Here is a 19,486-nt window from a genome sequence, read left to right as displayed (position 1 = left end):
ACATATTCTACTTTGTTATTTGTAAGCAAAAGGAAAGTTTTTCATTTAGTATTGCTAATATTATTTTTCTCTTATATTACATTGTATATGTTAAGACATATTAAAGTAACATTTTTAAAAAAAAATTTAATTGATTTGTATATATTTTATTTTTTCTAAAACTATGGAAAAAGTTTGGGTTCAACTTCAAACCAATTTGAAGCCATCTTCCTCTATCCTAAGAAGTGGTGATTAAAAAGATCATACATATATAAATTTACTCACATTACTCAAAGTTTAGCTCCAAACTAGTTTGAAAATATCTTTCTTCATCCTTCTAAGTGGTGATTGGAAAAGATTATCCACGTGTAGTTTTAGAGTCACAAGAATTTTTTATTAAGTCATGTGACTTGTGAGAAATGTTTTTATGCAACTTGGATTGCATGAATTTTTATGCAACCTAATACGTGACGGTTAAAAAAACCATCCACAAACATAGTGAGTTGCATAAAAATTCTTGTAGTCCATGTTGTATAAAATCTTTTATTTTTAAATAATACACATAAATAATCTTATAAATCTCGATGTAATGGGTTGAATGAGATTCTTCCAAATTGGTTAGGAAGTTAACTTTGTTCTAAGACTATTACTATACTCTAATGTATAAATTTTAATTTATTTAATACAAACTATGATTTAAAATGTTTAAATAATATTAATTAAAATTAATATAATTTAACGATATTTGCCTTGAATTATATAAAACTAACTTGAAATTTTCTTATAAAACAAGGGCAAACAACCATGCCTTAATCCTAAAAAATTATTGATTTTTTCCTATATAGAAGAGAATTATATATGTGTGTGTGTGTCTGTATTATTTTATAGACTTAAAAGTTATTGATTTATTTAGTTTAGCCCCTTACAAATATTATTTTTTGGCTGTGTCACAAGTAGTTAAACTGTTAAAGTGTTGAACAATTAGTGTAGTGAATTGAAAACAAGCCAATCAAAATTTCAACCAATTAAATTAATAATTTAATAAGAATGAAATTGAAATTTAAAGAACTTTTTTTGTTAAAAAAATTAAACAAAAATATTCTCCGCTGCCAGGACTCGAACCTGGGACCCTCTTGCGAAGGCCGGATAATCCAAATTTACTTAGCTACAGCGGAATCGTTGTAGTTCGTAGCACTAGTAATTTATTTATCTATAATTACGTTGTGGTAATCAACTGAGATCAATCTGACAACATATTCCTATTATAAAAAATGAAAATATTAATTTCATTATTCTTTTTTTGAGAACAACCTCTCATTATCTAAAGTCTTCACAAGTTCCCAATTAGCCTATTAGTCTTTGGTGTTCACTGAATCACTGCTCAGTCAAGCTGTATTGAAGCCCCAGACATCTAAAAAGGGCTTAGCCTGAGCTACAAAATTAAAAATTGGATTTTGATATTAATCGCACAAATTATATTCAATCAAGGCATAGTATCAAATTACAAATACATAAACAAAGCTCAGAGATCAAAGTTACATATTACAAATACCAATTTCTAAATTATAACACGACAAACATACATAATATATCTCACATAAACAACACAAAACAAATAACAGTAAATAATTTTATTATTTTAAGTTGTCTTTTCCCTAACATATTGGGGAAGGGAGAGAGGTCCTTGACTTTTTAACCCCCTTCCCACAATGTATAATAAATGTAATGTAATAATTTAAAAAAATAAATAAATTTTAAACTACAAAAATTTTCAATTTAAACAATTTATTGATGGTATAAATTTTTTTATCTTTAATTTTTTTTATAAATTTTGCATGTATAGAGAATATAAGAAAAAGATATAATCCAATAATGGATTTGTCAAAATTCTATCTCTAATAAAAAGATATTGAGTAAGTAAAGTTACAACTAATTTTGTAATTTTTTGAGAAATATATAATTTATTATTTATAAACAAGAGAAAACTTTTTCATTTAGTATTGTTAATTTTATTTTTCTCTTATATCACAATGAATATGTTAAGCATATTAAAGTGAAATTAAAAAAAAAAAATTAATACATATTATGTTTTCTAAAACTATAGAAAAAGTTTAGCTCTAAACTAGTTTGAAACATCTTCCTCTATCCTACGAAGTGGCCACTGAAGAGACTATCCATGTATAGGTTTACTCACATGGCTCAAAGTTTAGCACCAAAACAATTTGAATATTTCTTCCTTCAACCTACTAAGTGGTGATTGAAAAGATCATTTACATATAGTTGTAATCACATAACTTTTTAGTAAGTCATGTGACTTTTTTAAATAATACATATAAATAATTTTATAAATTGCTATCGTAGTAGGTTAGAGGAGATTTCAAATTGGTTTCGAAGTAAACTTTGTTCTAATAGTACCACTTTACTCTAATGTGTAATTTTTAATTTATTTCATAAAAATATTTGATTTAAAATGTTTAAATAATATTAATTGTAATACATATAATTTAAGGATGATTAGTTAATTATGAATTAATGAGAGAAAATTATGTATTAAATTATATAAAACTAACATGAAATTTTCTTATAAAACGAGGTAAACAACCATGCCTTAATCCTGGAAAATTGTTGATTTTTTCTTATATTGAAGAGAATTGTATATCCATATATATGTTTGTATTACTTTATAGACTTAAAAGTCATGGATGTATTTTAGACCCTTACAAATTTTATTTTTTGGCTGTCACATGGTAGTATATATATATATATATATATATGTATATGAGAAATGTGTCATGTTAGTTAAAGTGTTGAACAATCAGGGTAGTGACAGCAAAGCCTAATTATTAAAAAATTTACTCCGCTGCCAGGACTCGAACCTGGGACCCTCTTGCGAAGGCCGAATATCCAAATTTATTTACTAAGCTACAGCGGAATCGTTGTAATATGAAGCGCTAGTAATTTATTTATCTATAACTACGTTGGGGAGTTGTAGTAATCAAGTGACATCAATCTGACAATATATTCCCTATTTAAAAAAATGACAACGTAACTTTCAATATCTTTTTTTGAGAAAAACCTTCATTATCTAGTCTTCACTCTTCACAAGTTACCAATCAGTCATTGGTGTTCACTATTCATTCACGCGGTATTATTGAAGCAGAGACCGTTTAAAAGGGCTACAAAATTAAAAATTGGATTTTGATATTAATCGCACAAAATACATCCAATCAAGGCAAAGATATAAACAAAATTCAAATATCGAAGTTACATCTTACAGATACCAAATTAGTTCTAACACCACAAACATATATAATTTTGAAAGTTCAAATAGGGTGTAAAACACCTGTGAACGTTTAAATCCCCAAATATAAACTTACCAACACAAGCTTATACACAAATAATATATATGCGGAACGATAAATATAAGTTAAATCCAAATTGGTAAAACACTCTAAACCAAATTTAAATACAATTATAGCAGTAATTAAAAGGTAAAGAGTAAAGGAAGAGAGATGCAAACATAAAAATAATACGGCGATGTGTTATCGAAGAGGAAACCGAAGTACTCGGTATAAAACCTCTCCGCCGGCCTCTAAACTGTAAATAATCTACTAGAGAATCAATTTGAGATACATGAATAGCAGAAGACCCTCCAATCCTAATCTACCTAGTGCACCTAAGCTCTCCAAGCTTCTTGCTCCAATAGGATTACGCCAAACATTGTCTTCTCTAGCTTACCAAATCCCGCAATCGCTCATTGCATCAACTAAAATGAATTGGTCCCTTATGAACTGCTTCCCATGCACCAAAATACAGTCTCACTGATATGGGTATGGTGAGATAAGGATTTGGCTAGATGTACCTCTCAAGGATATGTCAATGGAGAGGGTGATAGTAGAGGAATTTGGAGAATTAAAGGATGAAAATTGTGAATGAGTCAATCTTGTTTTTCTCTAGGGTTTTTCTCTCAAAATTCTCTCTGGAAACTCTCAACATTTCATGAGTATAAGAGTATATATAGTAGGGTATATAAGGAATACGAAAAGTCAGTTTTCAACAAACAAGGCATTCTGGTGATTCGGCCTCTCGACTGGAACGAGTCATGAGTTTGAGTCGTGAGCTAGCCTGGCCAGACTGGAAATTTTGTTCTATAGTGCTCCAGCTGTCGTGGCCCTTTAGCTCCCCTTAGGGGTATGCGTGGTTTGGTCGGCTCAGTTTTTTCTCAAATTTGTTACCAAACTGATAGGGATCGGTTTTGTAATAATTAAAACCGATGCATACCGATTAGGTCGGTTTTCTAACCTATAGCGATGCAGATTGATCGGCTTAGTTTAATCAGTTTGGTCAGTTTAAAACATTAACAATCTGTTTTTTTTTTTTTTAAATAAAAATAATCTATTCAACCTATAAAAATATATATATATATGTTCAACGAAAACTTTATAAAAAAAATATGTTCACCCAAACAATAATGATCCAAAACCTAAGCAAAAACTTTGTTCACATGAAGATATATTAGAGTATTAAAATGGGAAACAAGGAACTCAAGAATGTATAAACAATTTGAAAAGCCCTAGCACCTTGTGGCTTTCTTGTGACAGAATACTATTTGCTAAGGATACATAAGGAAAATATAGGCCATGAAAGAAATGAAATGCTAAAATAATATACTTGAACGGTTGTTTCCTATACCTTATCTAAGAACACCTTTATCAACTCTAGATTTACCACCAAAGAAAAAAGTCTCTAAAGGAAAAGAGTAAACAAAAGAGGCTCTCAAGCCAAGCCAACCTTAGAGGCATATAAAACTTTAGACATACTTTTACTGGAAAAGAAAAGTACCTATAAAGTGGTAGAATGCCATAAACGAACAATCCTATCTTCAGACTCAGGCGAAAGGTGAGAACGAGAGAGAGAGAGTTAAAGGGTTATGGTCACAAAAGAATGAATTTATAGTGGGCAGAATCTGAAAACCTAAACCAAAATGGCACCGTTTTGTCCATTTTTTTTCTTTCTTTTTTTTAAATAACATCCAAATCATAGGACAACGTTTTATTAAAAAAAAAAAATTTTAAATGAGAATCTGTGTTCGAATGATGCCGTATCTACCATCTACCATCTAAACTAAACTAAATAGACTAAAACTTGGGAGAAGAACAGAGAACTCAAATCGAAGAACTGGAGAAGCCGAGAAGTGGAGAACGATATACATATAGGTATCGGTTTGGCATGTATCGATTTCAGATTTCTAGCTCTGATGACCGCACCGCATCGGCATCGAGATTCCCTTCGCGCTCCGATCGCCGACATCAGCTTCGTTGGTTAGTTGCAATGGCGGTGCAGGACGATCGGCACCAATCGGTTGGATCAGTGTCGATGACTTTCTGCTCACCCCTAGCTCCCCCTGCATGCTTCACACGTGTGCCATTCTGGCGACTTACCAGTCGCGAGATCCAATCGCGAGACTCCCTTGAATTGCACACTTCTTGAGATTTCTTCACACTTTCTAATACACTACCCTTACATAATTCCCACCTAAATACAGGGTATCTAATTGCTAAATTACAAGCAAATTTAGTACGAAATAAAGCCAACACATGATTGAATAAATTCAATCTTACAAATTTCAATAAATTCTTGCCAATATCCACACTAGGAAATTAAGAACATAAATCCAATGGCACAAACAAGATGTTCATGAACATATAATGTCTCACATAAACAACACTAAATAAATAGTAATACATAATTTTCTTTATTATTATTATTATTATTATTTTGTTGAGTTGTCTTTTCCCTAACTTATTGGTGAAGGGAGAGGGGTCCAACACATAAAGCCAACACATGATTGAATAAATTCAATCTTACAAATTTCAATAAATTCTTGCCAATATCCACACTAGGAAATTAAGAACATAAATCCAATAGCACAAACAAGATGTTCATGAACATATATATTGTCTCACATAAACAACACTAAATAAATAGTAATACATAAATTTTCTTTATTATTATTATTATTATTATTTTGTTGAGTTGTCTTTTCCCTAACTTATTGGTGAAGGGAGAGGGGTCCTTTATTTTTGAACCCCCTCCCAAAATGTACAATAAATATACTATAATAAATTAAAATAATGAAAGGTAAACTACATATTTGGTCCCTATTTTTAATACCATATTTTAAGTTGGTCCCTAACATTCCAATTATGTCAATTTGGTCCCTGGCCTTTTAGAGTTGTGTCAATTTGGTCTATACCATTATCTTTTGGATGAAAATTACTAACATAGCAAACGGCCAAAATAAAAAATTAGATTATTTTCACATCAACGTAAGCTAATTTTTTATTTTGGTAATTAGTCACGTCAGCAATTTCTATCCAAAAAATAAAAGTAGAGACTAAATTGACACGATAGGGACTAAATATGGTATAAACTATAGGGACTAAATATGTTGTTTACCCAATAATGAATAAATTTTATGTCATGCCCCATTCAAATAATTTTCAAATTTGTTATGTCTCATTTTTTTTAATATTCAATTTGGTTGCCATTTATAGATCATTCATTTTAAGAGCATTTCAAGCATATGTTTCCAAAAATAAGTAATCTCTTAGGAGCATTTCAACTTTTTCAAGCATATTCTATTTGGAATAAAAAATGGACAAAGTTTAGTTACAAAATTTGTTGTAGCCTAAGGCTACAACCTTACTCAATATCTTTTTATTGAAGGTGAATTTTGACAAATCTACCATTGAATTACATCTTCTTTTTATATTCTCTATACTTGCAAAATTTCTATAAAATTAAAGATCAATAGCTATGTCATCAATAAATTGTTTAAATTGCAAGCTTTTGTAGTTTAAAATTATGCATAAAATATAAACTTATAGATCATATAGTAAATAATATCTAATTGACACAAAATTTGAAATATGTATTAAGAGCGTAAAAAACATGCAATTCAATAGTTCAAGTTTCAAAATATGTAATATTGTTTATTTTATTGAGTAAGGTTGTAGCCTTGGGCTACAACTAATTTTGTACGTAAAATTTGTCCATATGATTTTTATGATTAATAGTTTGTGACATATCCTACTTTGTTATTTATTAAAAAAAAAATATTTTTATTTAGTATTGTTAATATTATTTTTTTTGCTTATATTGCATTGTTATGTTAAGCATATTAAAGTAAGGACAAAGTTTAGTTAAACAGATGGCAATTTTGTCTCGCCCCACTTGACACACCTCTCCTTGCTTTGCCCCATGCAAGTTTTCCTTACCCCACAAATGTCGTGAGGCGAGAATGAGGTGGGATTTTAGCCCTGCACCACAGGGCAGGGCGGAGATGGGTTTAGAGTTTTAGACCCAACCTACCCTACCCCGCATTGATAAGAATTAAATTGTAAATTTTTCATACCAAAAACCCTACTATTTAAACAAACATGTTATCAACTCATTTTATTCTACCCAACAAGGATTTTTTTTTTCCTTCTTCTGTAGCCTTGATGTTGTGCATGATACTAAATGCTTTCTTGCCTCTAATTTTAATATGAAAAATTTGGGTGAGGCAAATATAATCTTGAGCATCAAGATCCTTAGGGATATTTATTGCATTACACTATCACAATCTCACTATGTAGAGAAAATTCTTTAAAAGTTTGAACACTTTGATATGTCACATATGTCTACTCCTTTTGACTCAAAGGTGCACTTGTTTAAAAATCGTGGTGATAATGTTTCACAAGATAAATATGCACAAATCATTAGTAGTTTAATGTTTTTGACAAATTGTATTCGCCCTGATATTGCATATGTTGTTGGTTGATTGAATAGATATACTCATAATCATAGTATTGAACATTGAGATGCAATATCAAGATTGTTGAGATATTTGAAGGGTACTTTTGATTATGGTTTGTCATATTGTGGTTATCCTGCTATATTAGAAGGATATTGTGATGCTAATTGGATCCCTGGTACAAATGAGGTAAAGCCCACTAGTGGTTATGTGTTCACACTAGCTGGAAAGGCTATCTCTTGGAAATCATCCAAGTAAACTTGCATAGCGAGATCCATCATGGAATCAAAGTTAATAGCCTTAAAGAAGGCTGGGTCCAAAGCTGTGTGACTTAAGAGTTTGTTAATTGATATACCATTGTATACTAACTTTATTGCCTCTGTTTGCATACATTGTGATTGTCAGGATGCCATAGCATGTGCTAAGAGCAAAATATATAATGGGAAAAGTCGATATATCCGATTAAGGCACAATATTGTGAGACAGCTCATTAATAATGGTGTAATGTCCTTGGACTTTGTGAGGTCAGAAAGGAATTGGTTGATCCTTTGACCAAGCCACTAGTAAGAAGGTTGGTGAGTGAAACATCGAGGGGGATAAGACTGATACCCAAATTGTAACACTATGGCCAATGACCAACCTCTATTATGGGTGATTCCACACAGGGGTTAAATGGGTAGAGGTCATTTGTGGTCTATATGGGCACTGTCAGTTATTATGTATTTCGTTATCTCATTAAGGAGATTAGTGATGAGTCCATCCCTATAGTGTGAGATAGTGCTAAGTTAAAAATTGTTGGAGGTTAAGCTCTAGCTCTTAATGGGTCCATAGTCCCTATCTGTTGGGATGGGGTGTACTGCATACACTCTTGATGGATGCCACCTATGTGGGAGTGGAAGTTGTGCCGCTTCCTATGAAACTTGGGTAGGTCTCTAGAGCTCTCATGAAACCCAGTGGCGCATGGCCTGTATAAGGTGCCAACCTGCTTATAGAACAACCTTGGTAAAGAAAGGTATGTGGGCGATAGGTTTGGTTATCTAATAGCTTGGTTAAAAGAGTCTAACTCTACCATTGTCTAGTAGTTCCTACTTATTTATCCTAGGTATGGTTAAAACCTTATGGTACCATATTGATGCATGCCTTCTTGAGTTTATTGTCTTTCCTAGTTTAATGTTTGTAACATGTGGAGGATTGTTGGAGTATGTGTGTTTCAAACACTTAAACTGTACTTGTGTCCCACATTAGTTAGAGATGAGTTTTCATGTATGTTTATAAACCATAGCACAACTTAAGTAATAGCTTGAAAGATAATGGGTTAAGGGTTAGAGTTAAGCTTCGGTTGGATTTAGGCTTGTCTCTATCTCTCTTGGACCTCATTCCTTTTCCCTTTCTTTTCCTTTTAGCCCAATTCAGTTCAGCTCGTTAGGCATTAACCAAGCAACTCGTTGGGGGCATTTAATGCGCTGCCCGTTGGGCATGCACAGTAACCGTTGGAGCAGCCCATGTCCTTTGCTTAGTTAGCTTATAAAACCATACGACTCACACTATTCAATAAGTCATATTTTTCATCTTCTCTAGCCGTATCTCCTCTCTGTTTGCTCTGGTTTGCTGCACAAAAATTTCAGCTTCAATTTTTTTTTTTTTTTTTTAAGGAATGGAAAGACAAGTAAGGTTGTTCCTAGTTCTTCTTGCTTGAGTGTGTGATCAATTTGAAGAAATCACTATAGTATAATCTTGGGAGGTTTTTCGGCCAAGAGAGCCATTCACATCGAGTTCTACTTCGAGTGACATGAATCAACCTTTAAGAACAACACATTTTGCGTGATTCTATAGTTTATGAGATCTTTCTAACTCTATCTATTTACTTTTTAGCATTGCTAATTATTTTTTTTAGGGTTTGTATTGTTGAATAAAAAACTTGTTTATTTAGCTTTATTTTCCAAAAGGGGATGGGATAAGAAAATTTTCCCCGTCATGCGGGGCGGGGTAGGGATGGGGTAAGACAAAATTATGCAAGGCGGGACCGAATACCCTATCTTTCGGACCCGCCCTAGCCCATTGCCATCCCTTATGGTAAACCAATATGAAAATAATATTATTCTAATCGAAAAGTGCTAGGACCACAACTTATTGTACAACTTTTGCCACAACTCTCCTAGCTAGTTGTGACTTGTGAGTAGTAGATGTGTGGACCTCATGGACCCACTATTTTCTCTTTATCACTCACAACTCGTCGTGTGACAAGTTATGACAAAAGTTGTGGTTCTAGCATCGCTTTATTCAAATAACAACATACCATGTTGATAATTATATTTTAAAAAATGTTGGGAAAAAAAATAGTCTCCCTAACGAGGGGCTTCTTAAAAAAATATTTGTTAGGCTAACGCTATTCTTCCTTAAAAATTCTACTAATAAAAAGTAATTTATGAGGAATATAATACAACATACGTAGTTTACATAAAAATAAATAAACAATAATAATAAATTAATAATAATAATACAACGTGCCTAGAAAAGGAAATATGTACAGCTCACGTGTAGTCATGTGACTTCCATAGAGTCAACGTTTCAGACTTCTAAGGTTACTCTCTTTTAAATTTTGTGGATCTACTTTCTTCCTTGTTGTAATCAAACAATCCAATTTTATTCCTTCTGTAGCAAAGAAAATGCAGCCGGAAATCATCCTTCTCTCACTTTTTTTCTTAGGATTAGCATCCGCAGGTAACATCAGCAACAAAGTTTCGATCTTTATTCTCTACTACGCAATTTTCCAACACCCAAAAGTAAAAAGACATAAGCAAATATTGAAGCAAATGAAGTATCTTGTTTTGAGTAACATTTTTTTTAAACACATATTAACATGTCCATATATGCAGATCTTCTTCAGAATCCAGATTTTGAATCTCCACCATCAAACTTGACAGGAAATTCCACCTCTTCAGTTGTGCCATTGAGCCAAAACAACACAATTCCTGGATGGACATTTGAAGGTACCGTGAATTATGTAAAAGCTAGTCAGAACATATCATTGCCAGGGAATGGACATGGCATACAATTGGGTCAAGATGGCAAAATCAACCAAACTTTCACTGCTAATGGCAATATCATAAATTACTTGCTCACCTTCACGTTGGCCCCAGGTGGTCAGAATTGTTCAGCTAACGCTGATATAGTAGTGTCAGCCCCAGATAGTACCATGGTCTTTTCTTGGAAGCAACATTATGGGAAAACATGGGAGAGCTATGGTCACTACTTGGGTACTTGGGGTGAGCGAGAACCTATTAATCTTATGTTTCAAAGCCAAACCACAGAAACTGATCCAAACTCCATATGTTGGCCTATGCTTGATACGCTTCTCCTTAAGGGCATTGCAGAATCTTTTGAAGCCACTGGTAAGTACATTTCTAATTCTACATAACAATTGAAAATAGTCCAATTTTGAGTCAAATTTTAAATTTAAATTTAAATTTATGGATAAATAAGGTTAGGGTTATGGAATTAATAAAGCTTAAAGATCATGAAAACTTCTCAGTTTTTCCAAGTACCTAAGAGGGGAAATCCATGAATTCCAGCCTCTGTTTGTTGCCAAGGATATTGTTTTTAAGTTCAAGATTTGCCTTCACAGGTTCTAGCTTGCAACATAGGATCTATTTTGTTACTAGTGTTTACCATATTATGTTCATAGTATGACCGGAAATGAATACATGTAATTCACCTTGATTAGTCTATCGAGAATCCACAGCCGACTTCAAAATTTTGGGATTAAGTCTTTTTTTTTTTTTTTTGGTTGTTGTTGTTGTTGTTGTTTCCCAAATTATGTTCAATAGTTCATCTCTTTAGTCAAAATTTTCTTTGAGAAGAACATATAGGCACAAGTAGTTTGAGGCTCTTAAGTCTCAATAAATCGCATAATGCAGAGCATTGTAAAAAAAGAACAAAGCCACATTTACAATTTTACACAATTATTGAAGTGTTGTTTGTGGTTGGACACAGATAACATGTTGCTAAATGGAGGATTTGAATACGGTCCTGATTTCTTGAGTAACTCTACTGAGGGAATTCTGCTTGATCAAACACCAAGTCCTGTTCAATCCCCATTACTACTATGGTCTGTGCAAGGAACTGTCAAATACGTAGACTCCAAACACTACTTTGTCCCACAAGGCAATGCTGCTATAGAGATTGTCTCAGGAGTTTCAGCTGGCATACAAATACCAACAATTCTTAACGAAGGCTCTACCTATAACTTGAATTTCACATTGGGAGATGCTAATGATACTTGTGTGGGAGATTTCTTAGTAGGGGCTCTAGCAGGATCGACCGCCCAGAATTTCTCGCTGAAGAGCAATGGGACTGGCTCGGCTGAGAAATTCTCTTTGACATTCAAGGCAGGTCCAAGTCCAACTTTAATCAGTTTCCTCAGCTATAAAACAAGCCAGACAAAAGATGGTGTGTTCTGTGGTCCTTTGATCGATGATGTGGTTTTGCTTTTGCGTGCTTCTTCTGGCTTGAAACTAGAAATGCAATTGAAGGTTCTGATTTCTCTTTATATACTGGTAGCCATTCTACAAATACATTGGAGATGACATCAAACACTTGTTTAAAAAACCAACTTAGCAGCCTTGTTCATGTTTGAAGTTAGCTTGAGATTGTATTGGGTATGTTAACCTTTTGTTGCGGAGGAATGTTAATTGCGGACTTTCTGTGCTAGTAATATTATATTGTTGATTAATTATTGTTATGTTTGTGATGGTGATTGAATCTTCTTATTGAGACTGCTTGGTAGGTGATCAAATGGCTCTGGTGCAGGATTGCCTGGGTCAAAATACTCAAAGCTCAAAAATATGGTTATTGACTGGGTTTTAATTTGATTCAAAGTTTAAATTTGGTACAAACTACAAAGTACATACACATGCCTAGTTATGTGAACTGTTATGTTCCTGTGGCATGTTATGAGAAACATAAATCCCTCTTATGTTGTGTTTGGAGAAAAAATTTGATGAAGGAGCCATCTAGATGCGATTTGAAGTGGCACAAACCTTTGTTATTTATGTACATATTAATGCCGTGGGAATTTAGAAATAACTTGTCCTTAAGCTTGGTGTGCCAGTGCCAAACTAGGAACTTTCTCTGATGGAATTTAAAAGTTCTAGTATAATGGTAAGGACAAAGTTTGTCCTAATGATGGTAATAAAAGCACAATATTATGGAATTAAAAAGAAAAAGACGATATTACTAGTTGAACATTTTAATAACTTGCCCAATTTGTTTATGAGAAATCAAGACCCCACAGGTAAAATAAAGAGAAAAACTAGTAGCCACTCTATCAAACATTCATCACTATCCCTTATTCATGCTTACTAAACATTATTTATTTTGAAGTCTGATTGATGAAATTATACACCATTCACCTTCTATTTTAATCATTAAACTTTCTAAAAATTACTCATGCTTGAATTGGAGGCTTTGTTGGCTCTGAAACTGATGGGATATTAGAAGGGGATGCTTGGTGGAGTAATTACATGCCGATCATGGTATAGCTTAAGTGATGTGCGAATTGGAAGCTTTGTTGGCTCTGAAACCGGTTGGAAATCAGAAGGGATGCTTGGTGGAGTAATTACATGTTGATCATGGTATGGCTTAAGTGATGCACGAATTGAAGGCTTTTTTGGTCCTGAAACCGGTAAGAAATCAGAAGGGATGCTTGGTGGAGTAATTACATGTCGATCATGGTATAGCTTAAGTGATTCTCGAATTGAAGGCTTTTTTGGCCCTGAAACCGGTAGGGAATGAAAAGGGATGCTTGATGGAGTAATTACATGTCGATCGTGGTATAACTTAAGTGATTCTCGAATTGAAGGCTTTCTAGAAGATGGTTGCTCGATTGAAGCATTACCCAAACATATGACAGTATAAAAAAAGAGAAGGGAAGCATAAGCAAATAAAGAAATTGGGAGGTGGGAAAAGGAAGCCATAGTTGTATTAGCTATTTTTTAGTGCATTAGAGAGGGTGGTGAGAATTTATAGGAAGAAACCTGTCATGACTCTTTGCATATGAAACTTCTTTTTTTTTTTTTTTTTTAGGCGGTTTAATCCATTAATTTGGACTTTTTTTTTTATCAAGTTTATCATCACCCATTAAATATATTAATTACTTGCTATATTAGATATTAAAAAAAAAACTTTCTCTATATACGCATAGTGACGTAAAGGGATAAAACGGATTTGTAGCATTATTAACCGTACATGATTGAGATTTGAGTTATCAATTATTGATTTATTGCTGATTTTGTTTCTTATCCAAAATTAATGAGAATTTGGGAATTGGGGGATTTGATAATAATGATCTGTTTTATCAAATGCCATAAGCATAATTGACATTTGATTCTTTTTGATTGAGCAGTAAAAATTACTATCATTTTGCGAATAAATATTGAAGTGTCGTCAAGCAACAATATGGAAAGTTAAAAAAAAAAAAAATAAAAAAAAAAAAAAACAAAAACAAAAACAAAAAAAAAAAACAAAAAAGAATACTGAAGAGATCGGTATCAAATTGCAATCTTTTTTCTTTAAAAAAAGAAGAAGTTTGAACATTTTTTTTCTTTTTTAGAGTCCAAGTTTAAACTTTGAATGTAACTTCAGTGTATATGTATTTAACTTACTAATCTCGATATTTATGCATTTGCAATTGTTTCATTTGTGATAAATTAAACCTTAGATTTCCTAAGTTCACGGTTCATTGTTTGGATTTATTGTAAATTCTAAATAATTACAATATAATTTTTCAAGCCTTTTTGGTAGGTTTGAACCTTCTACAGGTTTCATGGTTAATTTTATTGCCCCTATTAATTAATAAAGCTAGCTAATCAAATTCCATTAATTACTAAGATATTTTCTTCATTAAGCTTTAGGTGTTTGATCTTTCATCTTTTCTTCTTATTTTTTATTGACCTGCGCTCTACATGGTTTTTGTAGGGATTGGGTTTGAGCACTTCTTCTATTGGATGAGTGGACTCAGGCCTAACTAACCCAATACAATAATTTTATAGAGCATGAGTTTAAGAACTAGGCCTTAATGAGGGTTCCAACAACTAGGCATGGTTATGAGTGGATAGAATAACAAGGACATAGACTAAAGTGTGAAATTCTGTCCTCGGCCCTCATCTGAGGAGCTTGTTGTTCTTCTTATTTCTTCAGTGCTTGATTACAAAGGTTTCAAAGATGATACCAATTGCTATTGTCTTCCCTGTTTTTCATCCTCCTCTCATTTTCCTGGAGGATTTCTTACATTATATACCCTTTTTCATTGATCTTGGCCCTCCATTTGGATTGGACATGATAGGTGGCCGGCATAGGTACTCCTTGAGTTGTTGGAAGGCCACAATACAGTCCTCGGACCACTCAAATCTTTTCCACTTGTTGATCAAGAGATAGAATGATCTGCATCTATTCGCCGACCTGGAAATGAACCGATTCAAGGCTGCGATCATTTTAGTAAGCTTTTGGACCTCCTTGGTGTTTTGCGGTGGTTTTAAATCATTAATAACCTTGATCTGGTCAGGGTTAACCTCAATTCCCCTATGAGTAACCATATAGCCTAAAAACTTGCCTGATCCTACGCCAAATGAGCATTTGGAAGCATTTAGGAGTAGCTTGTGCCACCTTAAGACATTAAAGGTGCTGCCGAGGTCTCCTAAATGCTTGGACACCACTTTACTCTTCACCACCATATTATCAACATAGATTTCGATGCTCTTGCCCAACTGCAGCTCGAACATCCTCATCATCATCATTTGATAAGTGGACCCTGCGTTCTTCAGACCGAATGGCATTACCTTGTAGTGATAGTTCCCAATAGGTGTCACGAAAGCTATCTTCTCCTAATCCTCCAAGGCTAGTGGTATTTGATGATAGCCTTGAAAGTCATCTAAGAAGCTCATCCAAGGATGGCCCGCAGTTGCGTCCACCAGCTGGTCTATCCGAGGCATGGGGAATGAATCTTTCGAGCATGCCTTATTTAGGTCCGTGAAATTTACACAAATCCGTCATTTTCCACTTTTCTTTTTGACCACCATGGTGTTGGCCAACCATTCGGGGTAAAAAACCTCTTTAATAGCCCCTGCACGTTTAAGCTTCTTCACCTCGTCCCTAATCGCATCGGCGTGCTCTCTTGATAGGCGTCAGGGTGGCTGCTTCTTGGGAGTGATGGACGGGTTGACATTGAGATGGTGACAAATGAAGGCTGGATCAATCCCTAGAGCATCACAAGCACCCCATGCAATACATCAATATTTCTTTTGAGAAACCCAACCAACTCCTCCTTCTCCTGAAGAGGTAGCTGAGCCCTGGCCTGAATTAACTTCTCTGGGTCACCATAAATGACCACTTTCTCTAGATCTTCACATTTTGCCCCCTCGGCAGCTGTATCAGGAGGCAACACCAGGGCCTTTAATTGCTATAAGTTCTTTTCAGCAAAGGCCGAGGACTCCACATTGAGCCGATGTGAAATGGCAGCCACCATACACTGCCTTACAATGGATTGGCAACCACGAATTTCGAGAACTTGGTCCCTTGACGGGAATTTCACCATCTGATGCAAGGAGGAGGTAATAGCCCCCACGGTATGGAGTCAGGGCCTACCGACGATGGCTGTATATGGAGAGTAGGTGTCTACCATGATAAAATTCACCTCCACTGTCTCTGGGCCGGTCTGGATAGGTAGTCTAATCATGCCCTTTGGAATAACAAGCTTTCCGTCGAAGCTCATAAAGGAGAGCTATAGGGCATTAAATCTTTCGGTTTTAACCCCAGCCCCTTGTAGAGGTCGGGGTACATAACCTCAGCCCCACTGCCATCATCCACCATCACTCTTTTCACATCGTAGTCCCCGATCCTAAGAGTGATCGCTAGTGCATCGTCATGGAGCCGGGTCATTCCAATCTTGTCTTCTTTTGAAAAACTCAAGATTGGGTGAAAATTCATTTTGGCTCTCTTCAGTTCTGGCTGGGATTCCTTGACAAGCAACTGAGCCACAGATAATACTCGTGAAGGGTGTGTGCCTATTCTTCCTAGTGCAGCCAAGATTACATTGATCGTCCTTGAGGGTGGCCTTAGGGCAGTATCTCTCTGGGGCTCCTAATGGGTCTGGCCTTGATGACCACTGGGATGATGTAGAAGGTGCTTCAACTTTCCTTCTCAGATTAGCAGGTCCAGATAGTTCCAGAGGTTCCTGCAGTTCTCCATGGTATGTCCATGGTCTCGGTGGTATTGGCAATAAAAGTTCTATTTACACTTAGTGGACTTTCCCACCATCTTAGTTGACCACTTAAAATATGACTCGTTCTTGAATTTCTCCAACACCCGATGTACTGGTTTTCAGAATACAGCATTGACAGTCTGTGTGTTGGTTGCTCCGGATTGCCCCACGAAATCTCTCATCGGGCGGTTGCTGTTATATCGGTCCAACCTGAAATCCCTCCTCTCCTGAGGGATAACCTTCTCTTTTCCCTTACCTTGCAGCTGGTCTTCCTCTACTCATTTATACTTATCGATCCGATCCATCAGTTGGCGCACACTGGTGGCAGGCTTGCTAGTCAGAGACTTCCTCAAGCCATGCTTGGCTGGGAGACTATTTCTGAAGGTGCTAATGACGACATCATCAAAATTGTCGTCCATTTCATTGTACATCTCCTAATATCTATCCGAGTAGACCTTTAAAGTTTCTCCATCATATATGGATAAAGACAATAACGCACTCAAGGACCGAGGAGCTTTGCTGTTTGTAACAAAACGGGAGCCAAAGGCTTAGGTTAGTTGCCTATACGAATCTATGGAATTTGACTTTAAGCCATTGAACCACCTCATCGCCATCGGTCCCAAGCTAGATGGGAGAACCTTGCACATCAGCACCTCGTTTTTAGAATGGACAGCCATCCTTTAGTTAAACTAACTCACATGCTCCACGGGGTCTGTTTTGCCGTTATAAATGGTAAAGGTTGGCTACTGGAACCGTCAAGGAAGTGTAGCCCCTTCTATGTGGCGTGTGAAAGGTGACTTGGAGTGTTGATCCAGTGTCCTGCTCATGGCTTCGTTTCCCAAGCCCTTAGGAGATGGGCTTTTACGTTTACGCCTCCAGTAGTGCTCTTCTTCATGAAAGAATGTCTCGCTTGAAGGAGTTCTCGATCTTTGCCTATAGTCATCATCGCTTTCATCATCGGTGCAAGGCGCAGCTTTCTCTTCAAGTCGTCTATCTCTCACTGCATGGCCTGCTTATCATTCTGTCTCTGGGATACGTGACTCCTAACTTCCTCTGGTTGCATGGCCCGGTTGTCATTTTGTCTCTGGAGCATGTGACTGCCCACACGAGAATGGCTTCTGCTGGTTTGAGTGGTGTGCACACTTCCCTCTCGAAACCTTCCATTCTCTTCATTTCGATCACGCTCAGGGTTAGGAAAGTTACCCTGTTATTGGGATCTAGCCAGTTTAGGCTGATGGGAGCTTGCTTGATAAGGGTCTGATCCTATCATGCTTAATTATTGCCCTTACTAACATACAAGTTCTTCCCACAAACAGTGCTAATTGTAAGGACTGGGTTTGAGCACTTCTTCTATTGGATGAGTGGACTCGGGCCCAACTAGCCCAATACAATAAATTTATAGAGAATGTGTTTAAGAACTAGGCCTTAATGAGGGTTACAACAACTAGGCATGGTTATGAGTGGATTGAATAACAAGGACATGGACTAAAGTGTGAAATTCTGCCTTCAACCCTCATCTGAGGAGCTTGCTGTTCTTCTTATTTCTTCTTATTTCTTCAGTGCTTGATTACAAAGGTTTTAAAGATGATACCAATTGCTACTATCTTCCCTATTTTTCATCCTCCTCCCTTTTTCCTAAAGGATTTCTTACATTATATACCCCTTTTCCGTTGATCTTGGCCCTCCATTTGTTGATCATGCAGGTCACTACTCGAGTGCTTGTCCTATCAGCTGCCTTTCCCAAACCTTCTGTGAGTTGCAGCAACCAAGACAGCACTATTCAGGAGTCATTTCCTTATTAATGCGGTCAGAACGTTAGTTGTGGACATTTAATGCGAAGGTGACAGTTTCTCCTTGAATTGCTCCTTCACCATGCTCCCATGGCTGACCCATTGTACTTGTCTCTTTTCTTAGGATGCTCTGGGAGGCTGCCTTTGATGGCATGCTGATATTCCCTTCTATGATCTCGATTGGCTGAGAACAGGATTGTCCTCGGCGATGTTTCTTGGCAAATTAGTCTTTCTTCGTTCGTTCTCAGACATTTCTTCCTCCTCGGTTTTGGGCCTTGAGCTTAGTATAAAATGGGTCAGGGCTGCCAAATTCTTTGACCCCACAGTTTTTTCTTTATTTATTTATTTATCTTTTTGCCGAAAGCTATAATATATAATTATAATGAAATTTTTTGAAATTTTACTTTGTTTTCATATTATAATATTCAATGAAATCTTTTGCTACCTTTTCTTTATACAATGAGTGATAGCATGAAAACGGGAATTATATAATGCTCTAAAACTATAAGAAAAGGAAATAGGAATATGAATTTGGAAAATAGAATGTTATAAGTTGTGGTAGTAGATTTTCTTAATATAGAATTATAAGGCAAATTTCGCGATTTTACCTTCCTTTCATGTTGCTGTAATATTCAATGAATTTTTTTTTCTTTTTTCTTTTCT

The 19,486-nt window shown here is 35.3% G+C and overlaps 1 protein-coding gene across 1 annotated transcript; it reads left to right on the top strand.

Annotated features, from left to right (window-relative positions):
• Positions 1–10,400: 10,400 nt before the first annotated feature.
• LOC112005124 (BIIDXI-like protein At5g11420) lies at positions 10,401–12,509 on the top strand. The gene is made up of 3 exons (XM_024037373.2): positions 10,401–10,498; positions 10,654–11,169; positions 11,771–12,509. Exons 1-3 carry the CDS (start codon positions 10,444–10,446, stop codon positions 12,361–12,363), a joined length of 1,164 nt encoding a protein of 387 aa, XP_023893141.1. The 5' UTR covers positions 10,401–10,443; the 3' UTR covers positions 12,364–12,509.
• Positions 12,510–19,486: the final 6,977 nt, after the last annotated feature.

This window comes from Quercus suber, unplaced genomic scaffold (assembly GCF_002906115.3).
Source record: "Quercus suber isolate HL8 unplaced genomic scaffold, Cork oak 2.0 scaffold_158, whole genome shotgun sequence".
Lineage (NCBI taxonomy): Eukaryota > Viridiplantae > Streptophyta > Magnoliopsida > Fagales > Fagaceae > Quercus > Quercus suber.
Note: the sequence above shows the minus strand (reverse complement) of the source record. Positions and strands in the feature narration are given on the sequence as shown.

Excerpts from the sequence above, each read along its gene's own strand:
- LOC112005124 (XM_024037373.2), top strand. The coding sequence starts at position 10,444 with ATGCAGCCGGAAATCATCCTTCTCTCACTTTTTTTCTTAGGATTAGCA. Across the intron at positions 10,499-10,653 it reads CTTAGGATTAGCATCCGCAG|ATCTTCTTCAGAATCCAGAT; the intron begins GTAACATCAGCA and ends CCATATATGCAG. Across the intron at positions 11,170-11,770 it reads AGAATCTTTTGAAGCCACTG|ATAACATGTTGCTAAATGGA; the intron begins GTAAGTACATTT and ends GGTTGGACACAG.